Here is a 24,968-nt window from a genome sequence, read left to right on the forward strand (position 1 = left end):
TAAAAATGCCACCGTGTGCTTTCTAAAAGTAAGGAGGGAGCAGCATGTGGAGGGAGCCAGCTGCACATGGAGCGCGGGCTGCTATAATCCAACTTGTGGCTCAGGCATGGCCAAGATCCACTCAAGGGTTCCTCCTGAGAACCTTCTGCAAAGGAGCCGGACGTGGCCCTCTCGTATTTTAACTCTGGGCCTTATACATCTCCCACCAGGAAAACTAAGGACTGGGGGAACCCCTAAAATATATATGGGGGTGCATGGGGAGAGGAAGTTCCACTGTGCAGGCGAAAACCCTTGTGCTGTAACTGGAAAACTTCATTGGCTAAAATCCTACAGAGCATGATGGTTAGCTATTTCATTCTGAAAACAGCGGGAACACCCCCAACCAACTGAGATCATAAAGAGTATTTTAATGAGGCAAAATGACACAGGATGGACACGATCCAGTTGCATTTCAGCACTTGCAAATCCCATTGATTTCCACAGGAAAAGTGAAGAATCCATTGAAATCAACACACTTTGCTTTGGCTCGATTGCTGCCCATAGTATTTATTTCACTCAACAACATTTACAGGAAAAGAATTGAGAAAGCAGAACACCTAACGAATGCATGAACCCGTGCGTTACTGGGAAGTAAGTTTCCTTTAAATAGGCAGGCCTTATTTCTGAGTTCCAGATCGCACCCCTGTTCATCTCCTGCCGCCAAACCAACAGGTGTGTTTCCTCTGTGTCATGCAGCAAAGAAAGGTAGACTCTCCTTCATTCTTAAGCGAAAGGATTTGCAGGTGCAAAGAGCAGAGATAAATGTGCCTTGCAGAGGAGAACTCTGTGCTCTTCTTTTCAGCTCAGGGCTGGTAGTCAAGGTCACAGTTGACCTGAGCATAACCCTGTAAGTTAAAAGGCAAGAGAAGAGTCAACACATGCTGCTAGAGGGATCTTGGGTAGAGGAATAATATGGAAAGGTGTTCAAATTATCCTACACAGACACAGTTTATTTCTGGGGCTCAGGAGACTGGGTGCAAGATGCGCTCAGGAGCCAATGCAGTGCCCCATCAGATGTTGCACTCCAAATGCCTTCAGCCCAACCAGCATGGCCAAGGGGCAGCAATGATGGGAGTCGTGTGTGGTCCAACAACATTTGGCTTCCAGTACGTTTCCGAGCGCAATTCAAAGTGTTGGTGCTGACCTTTAAAGCCCTAAACGGCCTCGGTCCAGTATACCTGAAGCAGCATCTCCACCCCCATCGTTCTGCCCAGACAGGAGGGGGGGACAGGAGGCAGGCGGGTGTGGAGGACTCCCTGGTCCTGAATGGGGTAATTGTGCCCCTGAAGGACCAGGCGTGCAGCCTGGGAGTCATTCTGGACTCACATCTGTTCATGGAGGCACAGGTCAATTCTGTGTCCAGGGCAGCTGTTTATCAGCTCCATCTGGTACGCAGGATGAGACCCTCCCTTCTCGCAGACTGTCTCGCCAGAGTGGTGCATGCTCTAGTTATCTCCCGCTTGGACTACAGCAATGTGCTCTCCGTGGGGCTATTTTTGAAGGTGACCTGGAAACTGCAATTAATCCAGAATGCGGCAGCTAGACGGGTGACTGCGAGTGGCTGCCGGGACCACATAACACCGGTCCTGAGAGATCTGCATTGGCTCCCAGTATGTTTCCGAGCACAATTCAAAGTGTTGTTGCTGACCTTTAAAGCCCTAAACGGCCTCAGTCCTGTATACCTGAAGGAGCGTCTCCACCCCCATCGTTCAGCCCAGACACTGAGGTCCAGCGCAGAGGGCCTTCTGGAGGTTCCCTCATTGAGAGAAGCCAAGTTACAGGGAACCAGACATAGGGCCTTCTCGGTAGTGGCACCCGCCCTGTGGAATGCCCTCACACCAGATGTCAAAGGAAAAAACAACTACCAGACTTTTAGAAGACATCTGAAGGCAGCCCTGTTTAGGGAAGCTTTTAATGTTTAATAGGTTTTGTATTTTAATGTTCTGTTGGAAGCTGCCCAGAGTGGCTGGGGAGGCCCAGCCAGATGGGTGGGGTATAAATAATAATAAATTATTATTATTATTATTATTATTATTATTACTACTACTACTACTATGGACAGGCTGCCATGTTTTCCAAAGGAGGGTCAATCTGACCTCAGTTATGCTCAGAGTTTAAGGAGAAGACCTTGAGCATTTTCAGCTGTTGTGTTCATCATGGACCACTCAGAAGAACATCAGCTGCACCAGGCCAATGGGCCCAGAATCCAGTCCAGCATCCTGTTCTCACGGTGGCCAACAAAATGCCCGTTGTGGGGAAACCCTCAGGCAGGTGATTTGGGAATGTCTTAGCTAAATAAGTGGGGCTGAAGGAAAGGACGGAGGCAGCGCAGCCCAAGGAGTCTCACCTCATGAATCTCGATCTCGGGCTCGATGTACTGGACGTTGCTGAGCTTGGGAAGAGAGATACCCACACTCAGAGCAGCTGCAAAGGGAAAATGACAACACGGTCAACACCCCCAACTTGATGGGGCAACTGTGGGGCAAGGGCCCATGTTCTTCATACAGCCCCCCTCCCTCTCGGTGCTGAGCTCCTCAGTGGAGCTGCTGATGAAGCGATTGGCCTGCATTACCGTTCACGTGAGCCATGAAAGCATCCTGAAATTCGGAGAGGACCACCTTTCTCAAATAGGAGACCTGCCAGGGAGAGAAAAGGCAATGGGTTGATCCCAGATCTTGACATGAGAGAGAGCAGAGGAGCAAAGTAAGCTCCCTTAGCACAATTTCATCTGCGCTGACTGACAGCAACTAGGGATGGGGAAGAAATTTGACTGACGAAGCACCGAAAGCCGATTCTATCCAATTCACACGTTCCGAAACAATAGGCAGACCGAAACACAGGACTAGGCTTTGAAATCCGCACTCGCCTGAATTTTGCAATGCAGTTCTCCAAGCAACCAACGTTCACAAGAATGCATGTGGCGAAGGGGAAGAGTGCATGAAAATGAAGATATAAGAGGCAAAAAAATACATTGCATATGGGGAAATGGCTTGCAAAAAATGCCTCTTCAGTCAAAACTGCATATAAAAATATGTTTATTGGGCAAAATTTGCACTAAGATGCTAGAGAAGTTTCACTTTATTAAACATCACGAATTGCTGCAAAATGTGGAGAACTGAATTTAAGAATGGAAGAAAGAGAAACCGTAGCAGCCGAAATGGACAGATTGTTCCATGTCTTGCAGCGACTCCCCAGGGTTGTAGACTCAGGGCTCCTTCATAGCCCTACCAGCAGATGCTGTTATTCAGCCCGGACACTGAGGTCCAGCTCCGAGGGCTTTCTGGAGGTTCCCTCCCTGCGAGAAGTGGTTACAGGGAACCAGGCAGAGGGCCTTCTCGGTAGTGGCGCCCACCCTGTGGAACGCCCTCCCAGCAGATGTCAAAGAGACAAACAACTACCAGTCTTTTAGAAGACATCTGAAGGCAGCCCTGTTTAGGGAAGCTTTTAATGTTTAATAGACTATTATATTTTAATTTTTTTTTTGGAAGCCCAGCCAGAGTGGCTGGGGAAACCCAGCCAGATGGGTGGGGTATAAATTATAAAGTATTATTATTATTATTATTATTATGCTGGCAGGAAGTGATGACTCTAAGGGTGAGACCTGGGGCTTTTACACAACTTTTACACATCTGGAATCCCACCAGATGTCAAAGAGAACAACAACGACCAGACTTTTAGAAGACATCTGAAGGCAGCCCTGTTTAGGGAAGCTTTTAATGTTTGATGCATTACTGTATTTTAATATTTTGTTGGAAGCCGCCCAGAGAAAATTTTGCTGACCCCTGTTGTAGAACCTCAGAGGTTGCATCAGGAACCCTGCGGTGTGGGAGCTGAGCACCCACAACAATTTTTTTTTGTGGGTGCTCAGGCACCCAGAGCCCCCTAGATTCTTTTGATACTGCAGAAGATGTGGCCTAAACAGACTCAGAACAGCTATTGGACCCACTTGGGAGCACAACATGGGTGTAAAATACACAGCAACACACACACACCCAGCTAAATCCCCCCCAAGCAAAAAACCTGGCTACATCCATGGATCACAGTAAGGAAGGCAAACGGCGGATGGCGTACCTCTGTTATCTCCACGCTGGAAGACACCACCTCCAGGCCAACATCTCTGCAAGACAAAGCAGAACGACATGAGTCATGATGGCTTCAGCTGGACCAGTGAACTGGACACTCGGGTCCAACAGGTCCCTGAGGAAAGGACGGGGACTGGAGTGTCCCTTTCATCCTTCGCCACAATGAAAGCAGAAAACAGCTGGCCCTCGTTGGGGGGGGGGGTGAGGCAGGAAGTAAAATGGTAAGGAAAGTAAAATGTCTGACTGAACTCACCCATGGACGGCAACTGTCAGATGGAGACTTGTAATTGTGACATCCAGCTTGACAGCTAAGCTCAGGTCCTGCAAACAGAAGACCGGGAAGGGGTCATTTTCATGAGAGAAAGCTACAAAGGCTCTATCCTTTGTTTGTTTGTTTGTTTGTTTGTTTGTTTGTCTGTTTCCTTGTTTGTTTGTTTCCTTGTTTGTTTATAATACTTTTATGTTGTGAACCATGCTATGATCTTCAAATGAAGATGGTATTCAAATTTTAATAGTAATAGCAATAGCAATAGTAATAGTAATATACAGTGGTGGGACATGGGTGGAGCTGTGGGTTAAACCAGAGCCTAGGGCTTGCCTAGGGTCAGCAGTTCAAATCCCTGCGACAGGGTGAGCTCCCGTTGCTCTGTCCCTGCTCCTGCCAACCTAGCAGTTCGAAAGCACCTCAAAGTGCAAGTAGATAAATAGGTACCGCTCCGGCGGGAAGGTAAACGGTGTTTCCATGCGCTGCCCTGGTTCGCCAGAAGCAGCTTAGTCCTGCTGGCCACATGACCCAGAAGCTGTATGCCGGCTACCTCGGCCAGTAAAGCGAGATGAGCGTCACAACCCCAGAGTCAGCCACGACTGGACCTAATGATCAGGGGTCTCTTTACCCTTTATCTTAATATACAGTGGTACCTCAGGATGTGAACAGGATTATTTCAACTGGCAACTCATTCCAGAGGGCTGGAGCTGCAACACTAAAAGCCCAGGTTCTAGTGCATACCAAACACATCTCTAGGTCATGTGGTGCTCTCAGCAGTGCCCTCATCTGAGGAGCATAGCTGCAGCGCAGGACTATATGAGGTGAGATGATCCCTTAGGAGATCCATATGGATGTACAACCATTGTAGATGGCGGTTCACACACAGGTGTGCATTTCCACTGCGAGACTCATCCCGGCTGCATTCAGATGGAGCCCAGCACAACAGGCTTTGACATCCAGCCTTCGTGCCGAGCGAGCCGTCATCTCCCTGAGAGCTGCAAGTCGCCAAGGCAGGAGAACAAGGAAACAAAGGCTAGCTGCTTTTACTCACCACGCCCAGGGTGAAGAGCGCCTGTGACTGTTGGAAAGATCCGGATTCAGCCACGCCCACCTGGATGGCGGGACTGAGGCGCAGGATCGCTGCGCCCTCATGGAAGCTGAGGATGGGCAGCTTGCTGACCACCACGTTGAGCATCAAGGCAACAGCATGGGGGTAACGCTTTGAGATCTATAGTGGGAAAGGAAGGAGGGGGGTGTTATTTGCATTGTTGTGGCCCATCGCACACCTAGAATCATAGAATCATAGAGTTGGAAGAGACCACAAGGGCCATCGAGTCCAACCCCCTGCCAAGCAGGAAACACCATCAGAGCACTCCTGACATATGGTTGTCAAGCCTCTGCTTAAAGACCTCCAAAGAAGGAGACTCCACCACACTCCTTGGCAGCAAATTCCACTGTCGAACAGCTCTTACTGTCAGGAAGTTCTTCCGAATGTTTAGGTGGAATCTTCTTTCTTGTAGTTTGGATCCATTGCTCCGTGTCCGCTTCTCTGGAGCAGCAGAAAACAACCTTTCTCCCTCCTCTATGTGACATCCTTTTATATATTTGAACATGGCTATCATATCACCCCTTAACCTCCTCTTCTCCAGGCTAAACATGCCCAGCTCCCTTAGCCGTTCCTCATAAGGCATCATTTCCAGGCCTTGGACCATTTTGGTTGCCCTCCTCTGGACACGTTCCAGTTTGTCAGTGTCCTTCTTGAACTGTGGTGCCCAGAACTGGACACAGTACTCCAGGTGAGGTCTGACCAGAGCAGAATACAGTGGCACTATTACTTCCCTTGATCTAGATGCTATACTCCTATTGATGCAGCCCAGAATTGCATTGGCTTTTTTAGCTGCCGCGTCACACTGTTGGCTCATGTCAAATTTGTGGTCAACCAAGACTCCTAGATCCTTTTCACATGTACTGCTCCCAAGCCAGGTGTCACCCATCTTGTATTTGTGCCTCTCGTTTTTTTTGCCCAAGTGCAATACTTTACATTTCTCCCTGTTAAAATTCATCTTGTTTGTTTTGGCCCAGTTCTCTAATCTGTCAAGGTCGTTTTGAAGTGTGACCCTGTCCTCTGGGGTGTTAGCCACGCCTCATGCAGAATTAGGCCCCTTTAGCCCTGGCAGAGATGCTTTACCCAATGACGTAGTGGGGGGAACCACAAGGGGCGGTTGCTCTGGGCACAAAATTGTTAGGGGCGCAAAATGTCAACACCCGGCGCTGCCTCAATACAGCTGCACGCTTCCGTCGCTGGGCTCCATTGAAAATGGCTTCTCCATGCGAACCAGAAAGTGACCTTTCCAGACAATGGAACAACTCTTCCACTGAGAGCCAGTGTGGTGTAGTGGTTAAGAGCGATAGACTCGTAATCTGGGGAACCGGGTTCGATTCCCTGCTCCTCCGCATGCAGCAGCTGGGTGACCTTGGGCCAGTCATACGTCTCTGAAGTCTCTCAGCCCCACTCACCTCACAGAGTGTTTGTTGTGGGGGAGGAAGGGGAAAAGAAATTGTTAGCTGCTTTGAGACTCCTTCAGGTAGTGATAAAGTGGGATATCAAATCCAAACTCTTCTTCTTCTTTTCTTATCTCTGCAGCTGCAATCTCCTGGGTGACGCCGATGCCTTTAGGCAGTTGCAGGCACATGCGTACCCCGTCCCTGGCATAGCTGTCAACGTTTCCCTTTTTTAAAGGGAAATTCCCTTATTCCGAATAGGATCCCTCGCAAGAAAAGGGAAAAGCTGACAGCTATGGTCCCTGGGCACTGGCAACCCCTGCTACACCACTGCCTCTACCATCTCCCTCAGACTCCCTTAAGGACTTATTCCAACTTACCATTTGGCCTGCTCTTAAAAACTTTAAAACTCCACATCTGAGCACTCTTTTCCCCTCCCTTTCCCCCCCCCCTTTTTCTTTTGCAGAGCTTTTTCTGCAAAAAACTCCTCTTTAAGGCTAAAGCGCAAAAAAACCCACAGCAATTCAGGCTCTCCACAGAAAAGGTGTGTGATGGAGAGAGAGAAAGAGGGGTGTTATTGCGAGTGGGTTTGGCCCCACCCACTACTGGAATGTGGCCCCTGACATCCTTCCACCCAGCTAAAATACCTCTCAGATCAAATAAAGGGTTCGCCAGGCATGCATTGGTTCCTGGGCATCACTTACCGAGGGGATGGCCCGCTCCAGCATGGAGGTGGTGAGGTGGCTCTGAAAAGAAGCAAAAAATTCTCAGTCTGGGGCCTTAGGAACAGCTTGGGTCTCTCCTCTGTCCCCCTGCTCTGAGAGTCCAGGGCATTCCAGGTTTGTCTGTTTCCAGAAGTCTGTCCCATTTCTGCATTATCTCCAAACACTTTTTTTTCTTTTAGAATAGTGTGTAGATACACACACACACACACACACACACACACATGGAAGTTTAAACTTGTGTTTGTGTGTGTGTGTGTGTGTGTGTGTGATGTTTAATTCCTTCTTAAATATTGTTTTCCTGTGTTTAGCAGTTTCTATTTTATCTGTAAGCCACTTTGAGTCCTTGACAGGGGAAAAGGAGGGATTTAAATAAAGATCATCATCATCAACAACAACAACAAAAACTGCTTTGATAGATTTTTTTAAATCACACAGCAGTAGGCAAATATTTTTTTTAATGAATAAAGGATATTTAAATAATTAAATTATTGCTGTGACTTCTTCTCATTGGCGATTCCATTGTTTTATAAACCACTTTGAGTGTGATTGCGTGTGTATTGCAATCGAGGAGGGTATAAATGTTGGGAAATAAATAAACAGGTTTGGGCTCGCCTCGGCTTAGGGTGGCATTCACTACGCGCAAATAACACTCCCTCTACTGACCGACTGGCCTCCGATTTGGAGGTTCAGGGCTCCCGATTGCTCCAGGCTGGCGAAAAGGCTGGCAAAGAGATGCTCCGAGAGGCCCATGTTCACCATGGAGTCGTCGGAAACCGTCTCTGGGGGTGGCAGAGAGAAAGGGGGCAGAGAGCCGGCAGGTTCGAAGTCGACCGGCTTCCCCATCAGCGCAATGACAGCCTGCAGAGATTTGGAAAGAGACAGAGAGAATTAACTGCCAATCCCTTCCTGCGTTTTCCAACAACTGGCACGCAGAAACATTTCCTGACTCCACTTGTGGGTCTACGGCATCGCCATCCTGGCTAATAGTCCTAGTAGCCTTATTCTCCTCCATGGAATTGCCCGATCCTCTTTTGAAGCCATCTGGCTTCATCATGACCTCCTGTGGCAATGAGTTCCACAATTACACAATGGAAAGACTTCCATTTATCTGTCTTGAATCTCGTTCCGCTTCGTTGGGTGTTCTTGTGTTATGAAAGGGGGGGGGAAGCTTTTAATGAGCTTCCATCATGTTCCTTCTTAGCAGTGCCAGATTTACGTATGAGCTAAACAAGCTCTAGCTTAGGGCCCCACTCTCTTGGGGGCAACAAAAAACACTTAAAGGAAAGAAAATGAATGTACATTTTCAAAATATAAGATTAAAAAACTAATAAAATAAAACCTACATACAGCAACAGTGTTTTGTGTTGTGTAGGCTCCTATGAGGTAAGTCATGGGCCCGCCTGCTAACCTGCTCCCTAAAATATCATTTGTTTGCTCATTTCTAGATATAGGGCGCCTACATTCTGCATGGACTAGTTGCATGGCAACATGGGCAAATGGCTTTAGATACCTATTAGGACCATAAATTACCATATAGCATATATTCAACACAAAAAAACAGTGACAATTTGTTGTTGACAAAGGACAGCTGGACATATAAAGGGCCCCATTGCCTTCAGTACGGGACGCGGGTGGCGCTGTGGGTTAAACCACAGAGCCTAGGGCTTGCCGATCAGAAGGTCGGCGGTTCGAATCCCCGTGATGGGGTGAGCTCCCGTCGCTCGGTCCCAGCTCCTGCCAACCTAGCAGTTTGAAAGCACATCAAAGTGCAAGTAGATAAATAGGTACCGCTCCGGCGGGAAGGTAAACGGCATTTCCGTGCGCTGCTCTGGTTCGCCAGAAGCAGCTTAGTCATGCTGGCCACATGACCCGGAAGCTGTACGCCGACTCCCTCGGCCAGTAAAGCGAGATGAGCACCGCAACCCCAGAGTCGGCCATGACCAGACCTAACGGTCAGGGGTCCCTTTACCTTTATTTTACCTTCAGTAGTTAGGGCCTCATCAAACCTGCTTCTTAGTCACCTTTTCTCTAAACTAAACTTGAAGGGGATAAAAATCTCAAGTGCTGCAACCTTTTCTCATGGGAGAGTTTCTCCATTCCCTGGGTGATTTTGGTTGCCATTCTCTGAACATGATAAGAGTTCTGCTAGATCAAGCCAATGAGAGGACCAGAGTTGTAGGGCAACATGTGCCAGAGTTGTAAGAGCTGTGCAAGAACTTAGCCAAGGGGATTGTTCATTTTCTTCCTTTTTCTTTTGACAAAGCAATAACCATACATATATAAGAATAAAATTGTGCACCCTCCCCCACCAAGACCATTCCATTGTAACTATCCAACCTCCCAAAATTTCAACACCTCTTGCGATGGTTTGACCCCTTTTCCGTTTTAACAGTACAAATTCTCCAAACACTCTCCATATGTCCTCAAAATAATTTCTCCTGCAAATTCCCCGTCTTACCTTAATGGCCCACACTAATTTATCATTAATAGCTGCATCCCACACCTCCTTGTACCATTCTTCCATTTTATATTCTGCTTGCCCCTTCCACTTCCTGGCTATCATTTCCGAGCACAATTCAAAGTGCTGGTGTTGACCTTTAAAGCCCTAAATGGCCTCGGCCCAGTATACCTGAAGGAGCGTCTCCACCCCCATCGTTCTGCCCGGACACTGAGGTCCAGCTCCGAGGGCCTTCTGGCGGTTCCCTCATTGAGAGAAGTGAGGCTACAGGGAACCAGGAAGAGGGCCTTCTCGGTGATGGCACCTGCCTTGTGGAATGCCCTCCCATCAGATGTCAAAGCGATAAATAACTACCTGACATTTAGAAGACATCTTAAGGCAGCCCTGTTCAGGGAAGTTTTTAATCTGTGATATTTTACTGTATTTTTTGTTTCTATGGAAGCCGCCCAGAGTGGCTGGGGAAACCCAGCCAGATGGGCGGGGTACAAATAATAAATTATTATTATATTATCATGATTTGTGCAGCTGTCAATAGACTTGTGAGCAAGTCCTTCACAGCCTGTGAACCTCCCACCCCATCGTCAATTGATAATAATGCTACATCTGGACTTTTGGTCATCATTTTCCAGGTTATCCTGCAAGACAAACCGAGGATCCATCAATATTGTTTCCATCCATCTTCTACGACCTGATCCCCTCCAGTCATTTTGGACTATGAGTCCAGCTGGCTATGTCAGATATGTCTTGTGGTCCAAAATATCCGTTGGGCACCAGGTTGGGGAAGGCGGGTCTACAAGGCCCATTAGCAGAAGACTTCCTTGCTCCTAACTGGAGATCTTCCTGGGACCTTCTACATGCAGGGCAGCTGTCCTGCTCCTGAGCTATATGGCACATCAGTGTTCATGCGAGGTCTGGCTCCCAGGCTAAGTGGGAGCCCTGCAGGCTTGGGGTGGGGTGTGGGGAACCTACGTTTAAATCCAAATCGATGTAATCTTCGGTGATCTCGGGATCTTCCATCATGGCGTACTGGAGGCTTGACATGGGGTTGATGGAATTCAGGCCTGCAGGGGGCAAAATGATGGCACAAAAAGGACATCGGGTTACACCGAGGGCTCTGCGCGCAGTTTTAGCTCTGCAGTTTCATCACATTCATAAATCAATCGTTGTAATGAAGTACCTTCCAATTCAAGTACTGTACAAGGTGCCCTGACCCCTGGTCTGGACCCTGTCCACTACCTGTGCTCCTGGGTCTGATCTGGAGGGTGATTCAAGGGCAGGACTGCTCTTTATCAAGGGAATAATAATAATAATAATAATAATAATAATAATAATAATAATAAATTTATTTATACCCCGCCCTCCCGGCCAGAGCCGGGCTCAGGACAGCTAACACCAATAAAATAAAATCACAGTAAAAACATACTAGGGGGAAAGAGAGGGAGAAGGGGGGGGCCCCAATTTAAAACACAGGTAAAAATGCAATTTTAGAATCCAGCATTGCAGCAGGCTAGACTAGATGACCCTCGGGGTCCCCCCAACTCCAAAGTCCTATGATTCTGTGAAGACACCAAGAACTGCCACGGGCATCAGCTGCAACTTTTAAGAACTTCTGCATGAATTTGCTTTTTCCTCCTCCTCTCACCTTCCTCTTTCCTTGTGTGTTGCGCCTTTTTAGAGCTTGACGTCAGGGACCGAGGACTTAGTACTGGTTTTTATAAGCCACTCTGGCCCTTTTTTTTTACCGCAGAGCAGGGTATAAATGTTGTGAGTAAGAAGAGTAAGATTTAAAAGTACACCACTATGGAGAAATGACCTGAACGCTTTAGACTGAAGCGTTCCTGTGGATGTGAGCTTAATCTGTAATAGAAAAGTTTGTTTTGATGCTGTATGGATGGCTGCATACAAGACGTAACATCTGTACATGCATTTGTCTTGGGAGACAACACGTTGTGTTTGGCAAATGTTTATACAATTTTCAATAAAGTTTTTTTTTAACGGTGGGGAAAATCCCTGCCTACAAACTTGCACTCTCTAATTGGGTAAATAAGAAAGGATGCAAAATAATTTGTTATTGAACTATAATCATACAGCCACTAGACGTCTCAGTGGGCTGACCCTGTGCACTGAAGCGTCATATTTTTGTGCTGATAACAAATTGGGTTCTACTCTGCCTTACAGTGGTCTTTGCTATCTCAGCAGCCTCAGAAGGGAGGAGTGAAGTTGAACCTTCTATAAGGGATGCATGAGATCTACCCAATGGGGCTGTGTGGGTGTCCTGAACATGGAGAAGCTCTGCCCTTGACCCAGATCTGTTGGCTTGCTGTTGGAACGGCCTATGAGAACCCACACAAAACCGCACAGCCCCAAGATCTCACAAGAGAACCAGTATGGACCTGGTCAAGGCCAGTAGGCCAACAGAGAGCCGGTCAAGGAATGAACCTTGCAGCTGTTTTCTCAGCAAAATATCTCTGATACACTCAAAAGAAAAGGAACCCTCAAGGCTCCCTAACATTCACCAGGAAAGACACATAAACACGCAGGCCACTGCAATTCTCCGAAATATCTTCCCAGCTGGCTCAGCTCCAGGACCTTGTTGCAGGAAGGTGGCTCTTGTAATCTTCTGTTGACTTAGCAGGTGCTGGTCAATATTGACCTTCCTCCTTACACGGCCCTTAAAGCATATTTAATTTTCCCATTAAGAGGGATCAAAACAGGACAGAGGGGCTCAGGAGAAACCGACACTGGGCTCTGGAGCGGAGCAAAGAGGAAGTTGATCCTCCAACAAGGAAACTGAGCTCTACCTTGCATCAACAAGGTCTCCACACCTATCGGGTGGGTTGGTTTTCTGCCCAATCCCTTTGCAAGCAAGTTATGTAAAAGACTCAGGCTGTTCCCCCTTTCTTCACCTCTCCTCTCATCGTTGGCATTCTTCACCTCTCCTCTCATTGTTGGCATTTTCCGATGCCATCATGAGAAATTCTAAGGATATATAAAGAGCTCACTGGATCAGGCCTTTGGCCCATCTAGTCCAGCATCCTGTTCTCACAGCAACTGAACAGGATTTGAGCATCCTCCCCTCCTGTGGCTTCTAGCGCCTGGAATTCAGAAGCGTCGCCACCTCCAGCTGTGGAGTGAGGCCATACTGCCTAGTAGCCTTCAATAGCCCTCCCCTCCTCCATGAATTTGCCCAGTCCTCATTTAAAGCAATCTAGGCTAGTAGCCCTTACTGTGGAAGGGAGTTCCATAGTTTAACTATGCGCTGCTGAATAGTAATAATAATAATAATAATAATAATAATAATAATAATTATTATTATTATTATTATTTATACCCCGCCCTCCCCAGCCAAGACCGGGCTCAGAGCGGCTAATACCAGATATAAGACCATTGATTGAAATACAACTTAAAATCAAGATTGAAATACAACATTAAAATGCAGCCTCATTTCAGCAGAAACTCAAAAACTTTTGGGGGGGGGGAATGAAAACGTCAAGTCGTCACCAAGGCTAACTATCTAGGTTAAGGGGTGATATGATAGCCATGTTCAAATATATAAAAGGATGTCACATAGAGGAGGGAGAAAGGTTGTTTTCTGCTGCTCCAGAGAAGCGGACACGGAGCAATGGATACAAACTACAAGAAAGAAGATTCCACCTAAACATTAGGAAGAACTTCCTGACAGTAAGAGCTGTTCGACAGTGGAATTTGCTGCCAAGGAGTGTGGTGGAGTCTCCTTCTTTGGAGGTCTTTAAGCAGAGGCTTGACAACCATATGTCAGGAGTGCTCTGATGGTGTTTCCTGCTTGGCAGGGGGTTGGACTCGATGACCCTTGTGGTCTCTTCCAACTCTATGATTCTATGATTCTATGATTCTATGATTCTATGATTCTATCCAGACTGGTCCTACGTGGGCCAGAAAAAAGCCAGGGAAGTCCCCAAATAGGAGTTCCATCACAGAAGAAGAAAGGAAAAAAGGAAAGAGGGGAAGGGAATCAAGTTGATTCCAAGCCAAAGGCCAGGCGGAACAACTCTGTCTTACGGGCCCTGTGAAAAGAAATCAGATCCCGCAGGGCCCTGGTCTCATGACACAAAGTGTTCCACCAGGCCGGGGCCAGTGTTGAAAAGGCCCTGGCTCTGCTTGAGGCTAATCTGACTTCCTTAGGGCCCGGGACCTTTAGGGTGTTGCTATTTATGGACCTTAAGGGACGCAGGTGGCGCTGTGGGTAAAACCTCAGCGCCTAGGACTTGCCGATCGTCAGGTCGGCGGTTCAAATCCCCGTGGCGGGGTGAGCTCCCGTCTTCGGTCCCAGCTTCTGCCCACCTAGCAGTTCGAAAGCACCCCTAAGTGCAAGTAGATAAATAGGTACCGCTTTATAGCGGGAAGGTAAACGACGTTTCCGTGTGCTGCGCTGGTACTGGCTCGCCAGAGCAGCTTCGTCACGCTGGCCACGTGACCCGGAAGTGTCTTCGGACAGCGCTGGCCCCCGGCCTATAGAGTGAGATGGGCGCACAACCCCAGAGTCGGACACGACTGGCCCGTACGGGCAGGGTTACCTTTACCTTTACCTTTACCCTTATTTATGGACCTTAAGGTCCTCTGCGGGGCACACCGGGAGAGGTGGTCCCGTAGATATAAGGGTCCTAAGCTGTGAAGAAGTCCTTTCTCTGGTGCATTTTGCAATGGCCCTTGCATTCACACTTGTCAATTTAAATGCATTGAAATGCATTACATGGCTGTTTCACCATCAGGAGGTGGCGCACTTCTTAAAGGTAAAGGTAAAGGTACCCCTGCCGGTACGGGCCAGTCTTGCCAGACTCTAGGGTTGTGTGCTCATCTCACTCTAAAGGCCGGGAGCCAGCGCTGTCCGCAGACACTTCCGGGTCACGTGGCCAGCGTGACAAGCTGCATCTGGCGAGCCGGTGCAGCACACGGAAACTCCGTTTACCTTCCCGCTGGTAAGCGGTCCCTATTTATCTACTTGCACCCGGAGGTGCTTTCGAACTGCTAGGTGGGCAGGAGCTGGGACCGAAGGACGGGAGCTCACCCCTCCGCGGGGATTCAAACCGCCGACCATGCGATTGGCAAGTCCTAGGTGCTGAGGTTTTATATTATTATTATTGTTGTTGATGATGCTGCTGTTGTTGTTATCAGTAACAACAGAATATTTTTTACTCTGTGTTTCCACAATGTGTGGTGCACAGATAGCCCTCGATTCTGCTATGAGTTTTATGGGATGAGCAGGCAGAGGAACCCAGAAGCACCTCCCTTCCCCCCGCCCTTCGTGCGGCAACTTACCAACCAAAGTGCCCAGCCTGGCGTTCAGTCCCAGGACCACGCTGGAGAGGCTCAGGCACATCTGTGTGAAAGGGAAAGTGAGGGGTGGGGAAGGAGGGCAAGTGAGTCAGCTGCAAGGGTTGCTCTTTGTCCCGTCACGCGAGAGTTTCATCAACAGATCGCTGTGCAGCTACCAGGTGGGCCTCCCCACCTTGTGCTCTCCTATCTCATCTCAGTCTCCTCTTTTCCAGGCTAAACATACCCAACTCCCTCAACCGTTAGTCATCAGGCTTCGTTTCCAGTCCCTTGGTCACCCTCCCCTGTACACCCTCCAGCCTGTCTGTATCCTTCTTAAATTGTGGGAGCTAGAGGGGGTCATACGATACGATAATCTTTATTGACATTGTCCCTGAAATATACTCAGAGTCGCAAAGTGATTTCATGCTCTTTATTCAGCTCATAGTGGTGAGGAGGAATGAATGAAAGTCCCCTCAAAGTATCTGCTTTATATACATTATTTACGCAATGGGCTGCACATGATTGGCTAATTCTGGAATTCTACTGTAAGCCAATCAGGTTGTGGATTCACTTATATCTGGAGCATGATTGGGTGGTTCCTGCCAACCAATCAGACTGCTGCATTGTTCTAGGACCAATCAGACTGATGCATTCTGAATCCTATTGTTCTAGGACCAATCAGACTGCTGCAATTTGGATCCTATTGTTCTAGGACCAATCAGACTGCTGCAGTTTGGATCCTATTCAACTCAGTACATAACAGTCCCATACAGAACAATGAAATTGAAAAATCTACATCAGACATTCAAAACCCAACAAGCCTGCTATCCCAGCTATCCCAACCTGGTTAGCCTCCTAAAAACTCTGATACCCCATTTTTAAATACAATGTACTCCCATAGAGACTTCTAACACTGCGTTTAAAACCAAAATCAAATTTGGGTAGAAACTGTTAGGATATACAGTGGTACCTCGGGTTAAGTACTTAATTCGTTCCGGAGGTCCGTTCTTAACCTGAAACTGTTCTTAACCTGAAGCACCACTTTAGCTAATGGGGCCTCATCCTGAAGCAAAATTCTTAACCTGAGGTACTATTTCTGGGGTTGCGGAGTCCGTAACCTGAAGCGTATGTAACCTGAAGTGTATGTAACCTGAAGCGTATGTAACCCGAGGTACCACTGTAGTTCCATTCAACCTTAAAAGGGTCAGGCATGGCTGTTGTGTATCACATGCCTGTTTACTCTCAGCACTGTCTGCTGGGAACTTCCGTTGCATGTTGCTTTTGCTATACTGCTGTTTTGCTGGACGCAAAGGCAAGCAGACATGTTTTCCTTTGTTCCTGAGCTATGCTAAAGAAAATGCTGTTCATTTTGCTTGCACATCTCTCTGTCCGCCTCTTCTACTGTGAGGTGATTTACGCACTCTGCTGACAGAGCGTGCATGGGTCTCTAAACACATCTGAGGCTCATGTCGCTGACTGACTGATGCTGTTCCCCGGGAGACCAGTGATCGTCCGGAGCCAGCTGGGGACCTGCCGGATGCCCCCGTCTCCCCAGCAGTATCCCAACAGAAACAGTTTCTCAGGCGGCTAGTCCTAGTCTTTATAACCCTGTACCTTCCTCCAAAAGGCAGAAGCTGAAAGAGATAATTTCCGGGGTGCGCACTATCCTGCACTATCTCTGCAGCTTTCTTATGGCACCTGGAAGCGTAGATTTGATCCAAGGTGGGAAGAGTGCACCCAATTATTCTCTCCGCAGACTTTACAACCTTGGACAGCATTGTGTTTTCCCTGGCCGTGCAGTTCCCAAACCACACACACAGACCGTAAGTTAATATACTCTCCACAGTACAGTGGAGCCAGTACACAGAGCCACTGTCTCGCTTTCCCCCAACCCTTCTACATCTTTGATTGCTTTACCCTTCCATCCATGTCTTACTGTCTTTAGGGAGGGGGGGGGGAGAGAAGAGGAAATCCAAGGCGTCCTGCCTCTCACATCCCAACGCACTTTGTCGACAGCAACCCTGCAGAACCCAAGAAACTCGGTTGCTTGAGATGACTGCCTCAAATTGCCTCATGATCAGGCCTGGAGCAAAGACCTTTCTCGTGTGTGTGTGTGTGTGTTAAAATGAACAGCAATGAGCAAAGCAGTTTACCTTGTCAACCAAGACAGCGCGGATGTGGTTCTGAAGGGGTTTCAGGAAGCCCAGCAAACTGGAGAGCAGGACACAGAGGAGAAGCATCAGAAAGAGCAGGTGTTCAAACACTTTCAGTTTTTCTCTTGCATACAACTTTCATATGCAAGAGAGCCAAGGGGTGATCACCCACAATCCACAGTAAAAAGGTAAAGGGACCCCTGACCATTAGGTCCAGTCGTGGCCAACTCTGGGGTTGGGGCGCTCATCTCGCTTTACTGGCCGAGGGAGCCGGCGCACAGCTTCCGGGTCATGTGGCCAGCAGGACTAAGCCGCTTCTGGCGAACCAGAGCAGCTCACGGAAACGCCGTTTACCTTCCCGCCAGAGCAGTACCTATTGATCTACTTGCACTTTGATGTGCTTTTGAACTGCTAGGTGGGCAGGAGCAGGGACCGAGCAACGGGAGCTCACCCCTTCGCAAGGATTTGAACCACCAACCTTCTGATCGGCAAGTCCTAAGCTCTGTGGTTTAACCCACAGCGCCACTTGCGTCCCATACAATCCACAGTAGACGGGGACAAAAGACCATCCCCACAAATGACCTTTAAAGAGATAGAATCCTTGGCTGGTGGGTGACATTTTCCCCACCCGACTGTTTCCTAGGGAACCTCTTGTCTTTTTTTCCACCACCCTCACCCCCTCTGCAAATCTATGGGCAGAGATTTCTCTCCCAGGGATAAGAGTCTGTACCCCAAAAAATTGTGGGGTGGGCTGGAGGGAGACTGCCTAGGACCCATCTGCTTGCCACCTTTGGTTCCATGATGGAAGACAAGTGGGACATAGCAGGGAGGATTAGATAAAAACGTTCTTCAGATTACATAAAAATGTTCTTCAGATGTTCTTCAGGTGATGAGAGTTCGCTAGCAGGAGATGAAGCTAGCAATAGACCCAGGCTGCTCAACAAAACTCTCTTTTTCAAGGTAGGAGAACAAAATCCAGCTAAGGTGAAACTTCATCCCACTTGCAAGAAAGCACAAGTCAAGCCCAACCTGTGCACAGGTATCCGCTACTCACTTGCTACCTCCCAGGAGGATGTCCACGTCTCCCAGAAGGGACTTGCAGGCCGTGACGCTCAGGATGGGGAATCCATGGGGGCTTCTCATGACACGGACGTCGAGCAGGATGGAGGAGCCCACCCTCAGCTCCACGGGAGCAATCAAGCTGCACCGAGAGGAAAGGGGAAAGGTCAGTTGAGGGCGCTGTGTGCCCAGGGAGCTCACGCCTCTCAGTTCGCCCCAAGACTAAGGAGCGCACAGCTTGCTGCTCTCATGGGAGTTGACTTAACCTGCCCACAGTTCTGTAGCTGAATTGAATTTGCTCCTCCGAAACCTCCTGCACAATTGAATTTTTCAACCTCTTATTAAATGCCAAGTTGGCATACATGGAGCTTTCATACTCCAAAGTTTACTATCAAAGTTTACTCATCATAAACTCTTGGTTTGCATCACTTGCACCTAAAACTCTGTAAAAAAAAGAAAGAAAGAAAGAAAGAAAGAAAGAAAGAAAGAAAGAAAGAAAGAAAGATCAAGAAAGTAATAGGAGAGAGAAGGAGAGACAGAGAACCCCCATCGTTCTGCCCGGACACTGAAGTCCACCGCCGAGGGCCTTCTGGCGGTTCCCTCACTGAGAGAAGCCAAGTTACAGGGAACCAGGCAGAGGGACTTCTCGGTGGTGGCACCCGCCCTGTGGAACGCCCTCCCACCAGATGTCAAGGAGATAAACAACTATCTGACTTTTAGAAGATATCTGAAAGCATCCCTGTTCAGGGAAGTTTTTAATGTTTGATCTTTTATCCTGTTTTTAAAATTCTGTTGGGAGCCGCCCAGAGTGGCTGGGGAAACCCAGCCAGATGAGTGGGGTATAAATAATATAATATCCATATCCGTATCCGTATTCAATAGTGGAAGAGAGCAGATCTCCCAGAGAGTGTCTATGCTTCAATTTGCAGCCACATTCTGATGGGCTGAAGCTTGCAAACTGCATGCGGTCTTCTTAATACTTAAAAAAAAAATATTTCAAGGCCCTCTCACCCACCTGGAGATCCAGGCCTTCCAGATTACCTTGCTCGTGGCCCTGCGCCACCTGCCCTGACACCTGGGTCTGATAGCAGCTGCTAGTATCCTAAGTTAACCACCCCGTAGAACTCCGAACCGGAAGCAGGGCACTCACACGCTGCCTCGGATGTGCAGCTGGGCACTGAGGGACAGCTGGACGCCAGTCCTTGGGATCAGCTTCACGGAGAGATGAGGGAGCTGAGCGTTCAAAACTCGGATTCTGCAAAAGGAGGGGGAGGGGAGGGGGGAAATAAATAGCAATCAAAACTCGAATGCAGTGGTTCCCAGACTTTTTGGGGCCACCACCTCCTTGGGTTACAGAAACCCCTGCGAGAGACATCACTCACCCCACGACCTTCAGAAGTGATCCGATAATGGTTCGTGGGCTCATGAAATTCGGAATCTGGATGACCATGAGACCTCGCAGCAAAGATGGCTTCCCTTGCTGGCAGACTGTGGAGATATTAAGAGAAGGGGCCATTTTTTATATAATTCTTATTAGATTTTCTGTTTTGCAATTTAAAATACTCATTTAAACATCCTTACAACAACTTCTTCTCTTTCCATGGTTCATTTTACATATCCTAAATCCCTGCATATTTTACAAAAACTATACCATCCAGTATTCCATTATTGCATCCATCAAAACCTATTTACACTGTTGGGTTTATCTTAATGCTGCCAGAGTTTTCAGCTGTACACAATTTTCCCCTATATATTCAATAAACATTTCCCAATCTTCTCTAAACGTTATGTTCTTCTTGTTGTCTTATTCTATATGTTAAGTCTGCAAGCTGAAGCATATTCCGCCAGCTTAAGTGGCAATTTTTCTTTGGCTGGGACCTCGCTTGTTTTCCATTCCATATCTGGGATTTGTCCATCAAAATATGTGTCCTGCCAGAATTTTTCAAAATGGGTTGAAAATGTCTGGGGAAATCCAGGTACAGTATATGGCATTCGGAAGTGGCCGAATTCCCCCAAAAAAGAGCTCAACAAATTTTGTGTCCGGATTTTCACTTTTTGAAATATGGCAGCCCTAATTAATGGGCATGTGCAACTTAGGTCCATAATAATAATAATAAATTATTTATACCCCGCCCTTCCCGGTTCAAAAACTGGGCTCAGCTAACAACAAATTTAAAACACTTAATTATAAAGCAGCATAAAAAACAGTATAAAAACATGAATAACAATAAGAATAAAAAATCAATTAGATAATCCCCAGGGCTAGCTAGCTGAATTGGTCCTACTTGGGCCAGCAAGGAGGCTGGAGAGAATTAGCTGTGGGGTCTCAAAAAAGGGGAGGGGGAGGGAAGGAGGGGGGGGAGATCAGGCTGAATTCAAATTAAAGGCCAGATGGAATAGCTCTGTCTTACAGGCCTGACAGAAGGAGGTTAAATCCTGCAGGGCCCTGGTCTCATGAGACAGAGCATTCCACCAGGTCGGAGCCACCACTGAAAAGGCCCTGGCCCTGGTGTGGATTATTGCATTTATATCTCACCTTTTCCTCCAGGGAGCTCAAAGTGGCAGACCTGGTTCTCCTCCCCCCCCCCCATTTAATCCTCATAACAATCTTGTGAGGTCGGCTAGGCTGAGAGACAGTGTCTGCCCCCCCAGGGAGTGGCATGGCCAAGTGTGGATTTGAACCCTGGTGTCTCCCAGGCAGGTACGCCAACTCCTTGGGTGTGGAGAAGTCTCTGCCCCCCCCCCTCAATATCGGCTGGCAGGGGGTGGAAGAGGCCGAGTGGAGAGCAGTTTGTTGGCTGACTCCTCCTGAGCATGAGAGAGGAAGGTGCCACGCTGGGCTCTAGGCTTGGCCCCCTCCCATCAATGTGATGTGATGTGCGTTGTGTGCATGATATCACATGTGTGATGCATGTTGCATGCATGACATTGCATGTGCCCCACATGCCAGCCCCAGCTCCCAATCTTGGGTGCAAGACAACACCTCTGCTCCCAGGTCCTAGTCGAAGAAGAAGAAGAAGAAGAAGAAGAAGAAGAAGAAGAAGAAGAAGAAGAAGAAATTTTTATTTATACCCCGCCCTTCCCGGTTCAAAAACCGGGGTCAGGGCGGCTAACAACAAATTTAAAACACTTAATTGGTGCAACAAAAACCAGCATAAAATACAGTATAAAGCATGAATAACAATAAATTCAGAATTCAAAAATCAATTTGGGGGGAAATCCATTCAGAAGAGGTTCTGAATAGACTGCATAGCACCACAGAGCACCGAAGGACCTACAAGCGTCCAGGAACGTGAGTCGGCTGGGCTGTGTCATTTTTGTATGAATACAAAAATTCACTAATGTTGCGTCCAGGTCTTCAAGAGATGCAAGGTGCTGTGGAGAGGGCACTCACCATACTCAAGGGCTTCTTGGTTGACCCTCACTACAGTCCCTGGGGTGGACCCTTGCGAGGGGACAAGGAGGCAAAGGAGGACACTCAGGACGCAAAGCTTCAACATCTTCTGCGTTGTGGTGCAGCCGCTGGGCAACCTAGGGGGAAAGGAAGAGGCACGAGAGACAGGACAATGGTCAAAACCCAAAGGATCTTGCAGCTTCTGTAGGCCAGCAACAGAAGGTCCATGGGAGCAAATAGTGCCTTCAACCTGCTACAACCTGAACTGCCTACTCACTCACAAGGTAAAAAGGTAAAAGACCCCTCTGTCCACTATATCTGAAGGAGCGTCTCCACCCCCATCATTCTGCCCGGACACTGAGGTCCAGCGCTGAGGGCCTTCTGGTGGTTCCCTCCCTCCCTGTGAGAAGCGAGGTTACAGGGAACCAGGCAGAGGGCCTTCTCGGTGGTGGCACCCGCCCTGTGGAATGTCAAGGTGTCAAAGATGTCAAAGATGTCAAAGAGAACAAAAACTACCAGACTTTTAGAAGACATCTGAAGGCAGGCCTGTTTAGGGAAGTTTTTAATGTTTAATAGGTTATTGTATTTTAATATTCTGTTGGAAGCTGCCCAGAGTGGCTGGGGAAACCCAGCTAGAAGGGCAGGGTTTAAATAAATTATTATTATTATTATTATTATTAGACAGTAAAGTCCAGTCAAAGGCGACTATGGGGTTGCAGCGCTCATCTCTCTTTCAGGCCGAGGGAGCCTGTGTTTGTCCACAGACAGCTTTCCGAGTCAGGTGGCCAGCATGACTCAACTGCTTCTGGTGCAACGGGACACCATGACAGAAACCAGAACACACGGAAACCCGTTTACCTTCCTGAGTGGTGCCTATTTATCTACTTGCACTGGTGTGCTTTCAAACTGCTAGGCTGGCAGGAGCTGGGACAGAGCAACAGGAGTTCACCCCGTCGCAGGGATTGAACCACCGACCTTCCGATTGGCAAGCCCAAGAGACTCTGTGGTTGAGACCACAGCAGGACTAGTAACATTCTGTGCATGCCCACTTGTCATGGATGCTTTAGTTGAGATTCCTGCATTGCAGAGGAAGGGCTAGATGACCCTCTATGATTCTACCCATTATCAATTCCCACCCTATGCAGCCTGGGCATTCTTACTGCATGACAGAATAATGATGAGAAGAGGAGGAGGAGGAGGAGGAGGAGGAGGAAGAAGAAGAAGAAGAAGAAGAAGAAGAAGAAGAAGAAGAAGAAGAAGAAGAAGAAGAAGAGAGCTGGAAGTGAGAGCTGGACCATAAAGAAGCCTGATCGCCGAAGAATTGATGCTTTTGAATTCTGGTGCTGGAGGAGACTCTTGAGAGTCCCATGGACTGCAAGAAGATCAAACCTCTCCATTCTGAAGGAAATCAGCCCTGAGGGCTCACTGGAAGGACAGATCCTGAAGCTGAGGCTCCAAGACTTTGGCCACCTCAGGAGAAGAGAAGACTCCCTGGAAAAGACCCTGATGTTGGGAAAGACGGAGGGCACAAGGAGAAGGGGACAACAGAGGATGAGATGGTGGGACAGTGTTCTTGAAGCTACCAGCATGAGTTTGACCAAACTGCAGGAGGCAGTGGAAGACAGGAGTGCCTGGCGTGCTCTAGTCCATCATGAAGAGTGGGATACGACTAAACAACTAAACAACAACAAACAATAATAATAATAAAGAGCAGAGGCTGGAGAGCCATCAGTCATGGATGTTGCAGTTACAACCTGCGTCGAGCCACAAGATTCCCTTCCAAGATTCCCTCTCGAATGCTGTGATTTTTTGGCTTTTAAGGTGCAATGGAAAAGGTGGCGTATCTTTGGCTGCAGGTGGCAAACTCTCCTTCCTTGCAGGTTTCTAAAGAGAGGTTGGATGGTTGTCTTTCAGGGGTACTTGAACTCGCCAGCCCACCCAGAGACTCAGATCTTACCTTACTGCTTTGGGAAGGTGGTAGATCCCAGAGACACTGGCTGGACCACTTCTGCTGCCTCCCTTGCTTCTGTGGGCGAAGGAGACTTGGCTTTTATTTGGCTACCAGGTGTGGGCAAAAAACTGAAGGTCAGGGGACATGTCAAGCTTAGGTTTGCCGAGGGCGTGAAACGTTTACTTGTGGGAAAATGGGGAGCCTGCTTTCTGCACACAACCCACAATGTATATTTGGGATGCAACCAATCAATCTATCCATCCATCACTCTCAAAGAAGCACCGTGCCTGGTCAAACGGGGAGAGGATTAGCAGGTCTCAGAGCTTCTGAGATGACAAGGCATCTGGGATTCAGACCCCACCAAGTCAAACTTTAGGATCCAGCGGGAACTGCTAGCCATTTATGACACTTTTTTTCCCATTTGCAAAGGGCTAAAGCCATTTCATTTGTATTGTTTGTCCAAAGGGATCTATCTGGATGAATTCTTGGGGTCCCGTACCCGGTGTGAGTTAAAATCTAATGGAGGATTCTACTGCTGAACAAGTTTCTCTGGAAGGCAATGACCTCCGCTGGCCACACGAGGGTCCTGATCCAAAGAAGCTTTGTTGCAGGAGCTGCACTAAAGGGATGGGTATTGGCACCCGCCCTGTGGAATGCCCTCCCACCAGATGTCAAAGAGAACAACAACTACCAGACTTTTAGAATACACCTGAAGGCAGCCCTCTTTAGGGAAGCTTTTAATGTTTAATAGATTATTGTATTTTAATATTCTGCTGGAAGCCTCCCAGAGTGGCTGGGGAAACCCAGCCAGATGGGCATGGTATAAATTATTATTATTATTATTATTAGGCCCTCCAGGCTCATGGGTGGGCCTTTCCTCTTCCCCTCCCCCCACCTCACCTGGCTGCTAGGTAGGAGGACAGCCACAATTTTGGGCTGTGAGTTGAGCTGGAGAAACAGGGACCGGCTTGCTCTGTGCTGGAACCAAAGCTGTGACTAATGGAGAAGAAATAGCTCCTGGGGTGTTGATGCTGTAAGCCCCCCCCCC

The 24,968-nt window shown here is 48.1% G+C and overlaps 1 protein-coding gene across 1 annotated transcript; it reads right to left on the reverse strand.

Moving 5' to 3' along the window:
* Window positions 1-515: 515 nt before the first annotated feature.
* On the reverse strand, window positions 516-24,008 carry LOC310680616 (BPI fold-containing family B member 2-like). Its single transcript, XM_083447516.1, has 16 exons — window positions 23,927-24,008; window positions 21,970-22,106; window positions 19,958-20,063; window positions 19,726-19,830; window positions 18,571-18,717; window positions 17,517-17,574; window positions 15,367-15,427; window positions 11,041-11,132; window positions 8,277-8,471; window positions 7,593-7,634; window positions 5,438-5,614; window positions 4,375-4,442; window positions 4,111-4,156; window positions 2,612-2,675; window positions 2,387-2,463; window positions 516-884 (listed from the first exon to the last, which is right to left on the reverse strand). Exons 2-16 carry the CDS (start codon window positions 22,073-22,075, stop codon window positions 843-845), a joined length of 1,386 nt encoding a protein of 461 aa, XP_083303642.1. The 5' UTR covers window positions 22,076-22,106; window positions 23,927-24,008; the 3' UTR covers window positions 516-842.
* Window positions 24,009-24,968: the final 960 nt, after the last annotated feature.

This window comes from Podarcis tiliguerta (genome assembly GCF_965153285.1).
Source record: "Podarcis tiliguerta genome assembly, chromosome: 6".
In the NCBI taxonomy this organism is placed as follows: domain Eukaryota; kingdom Metazoa; phylum Chordata; class Lepidosauria; order Squamata; family Lacertidae; genus Podarcis; species Podarcis tiliguerta.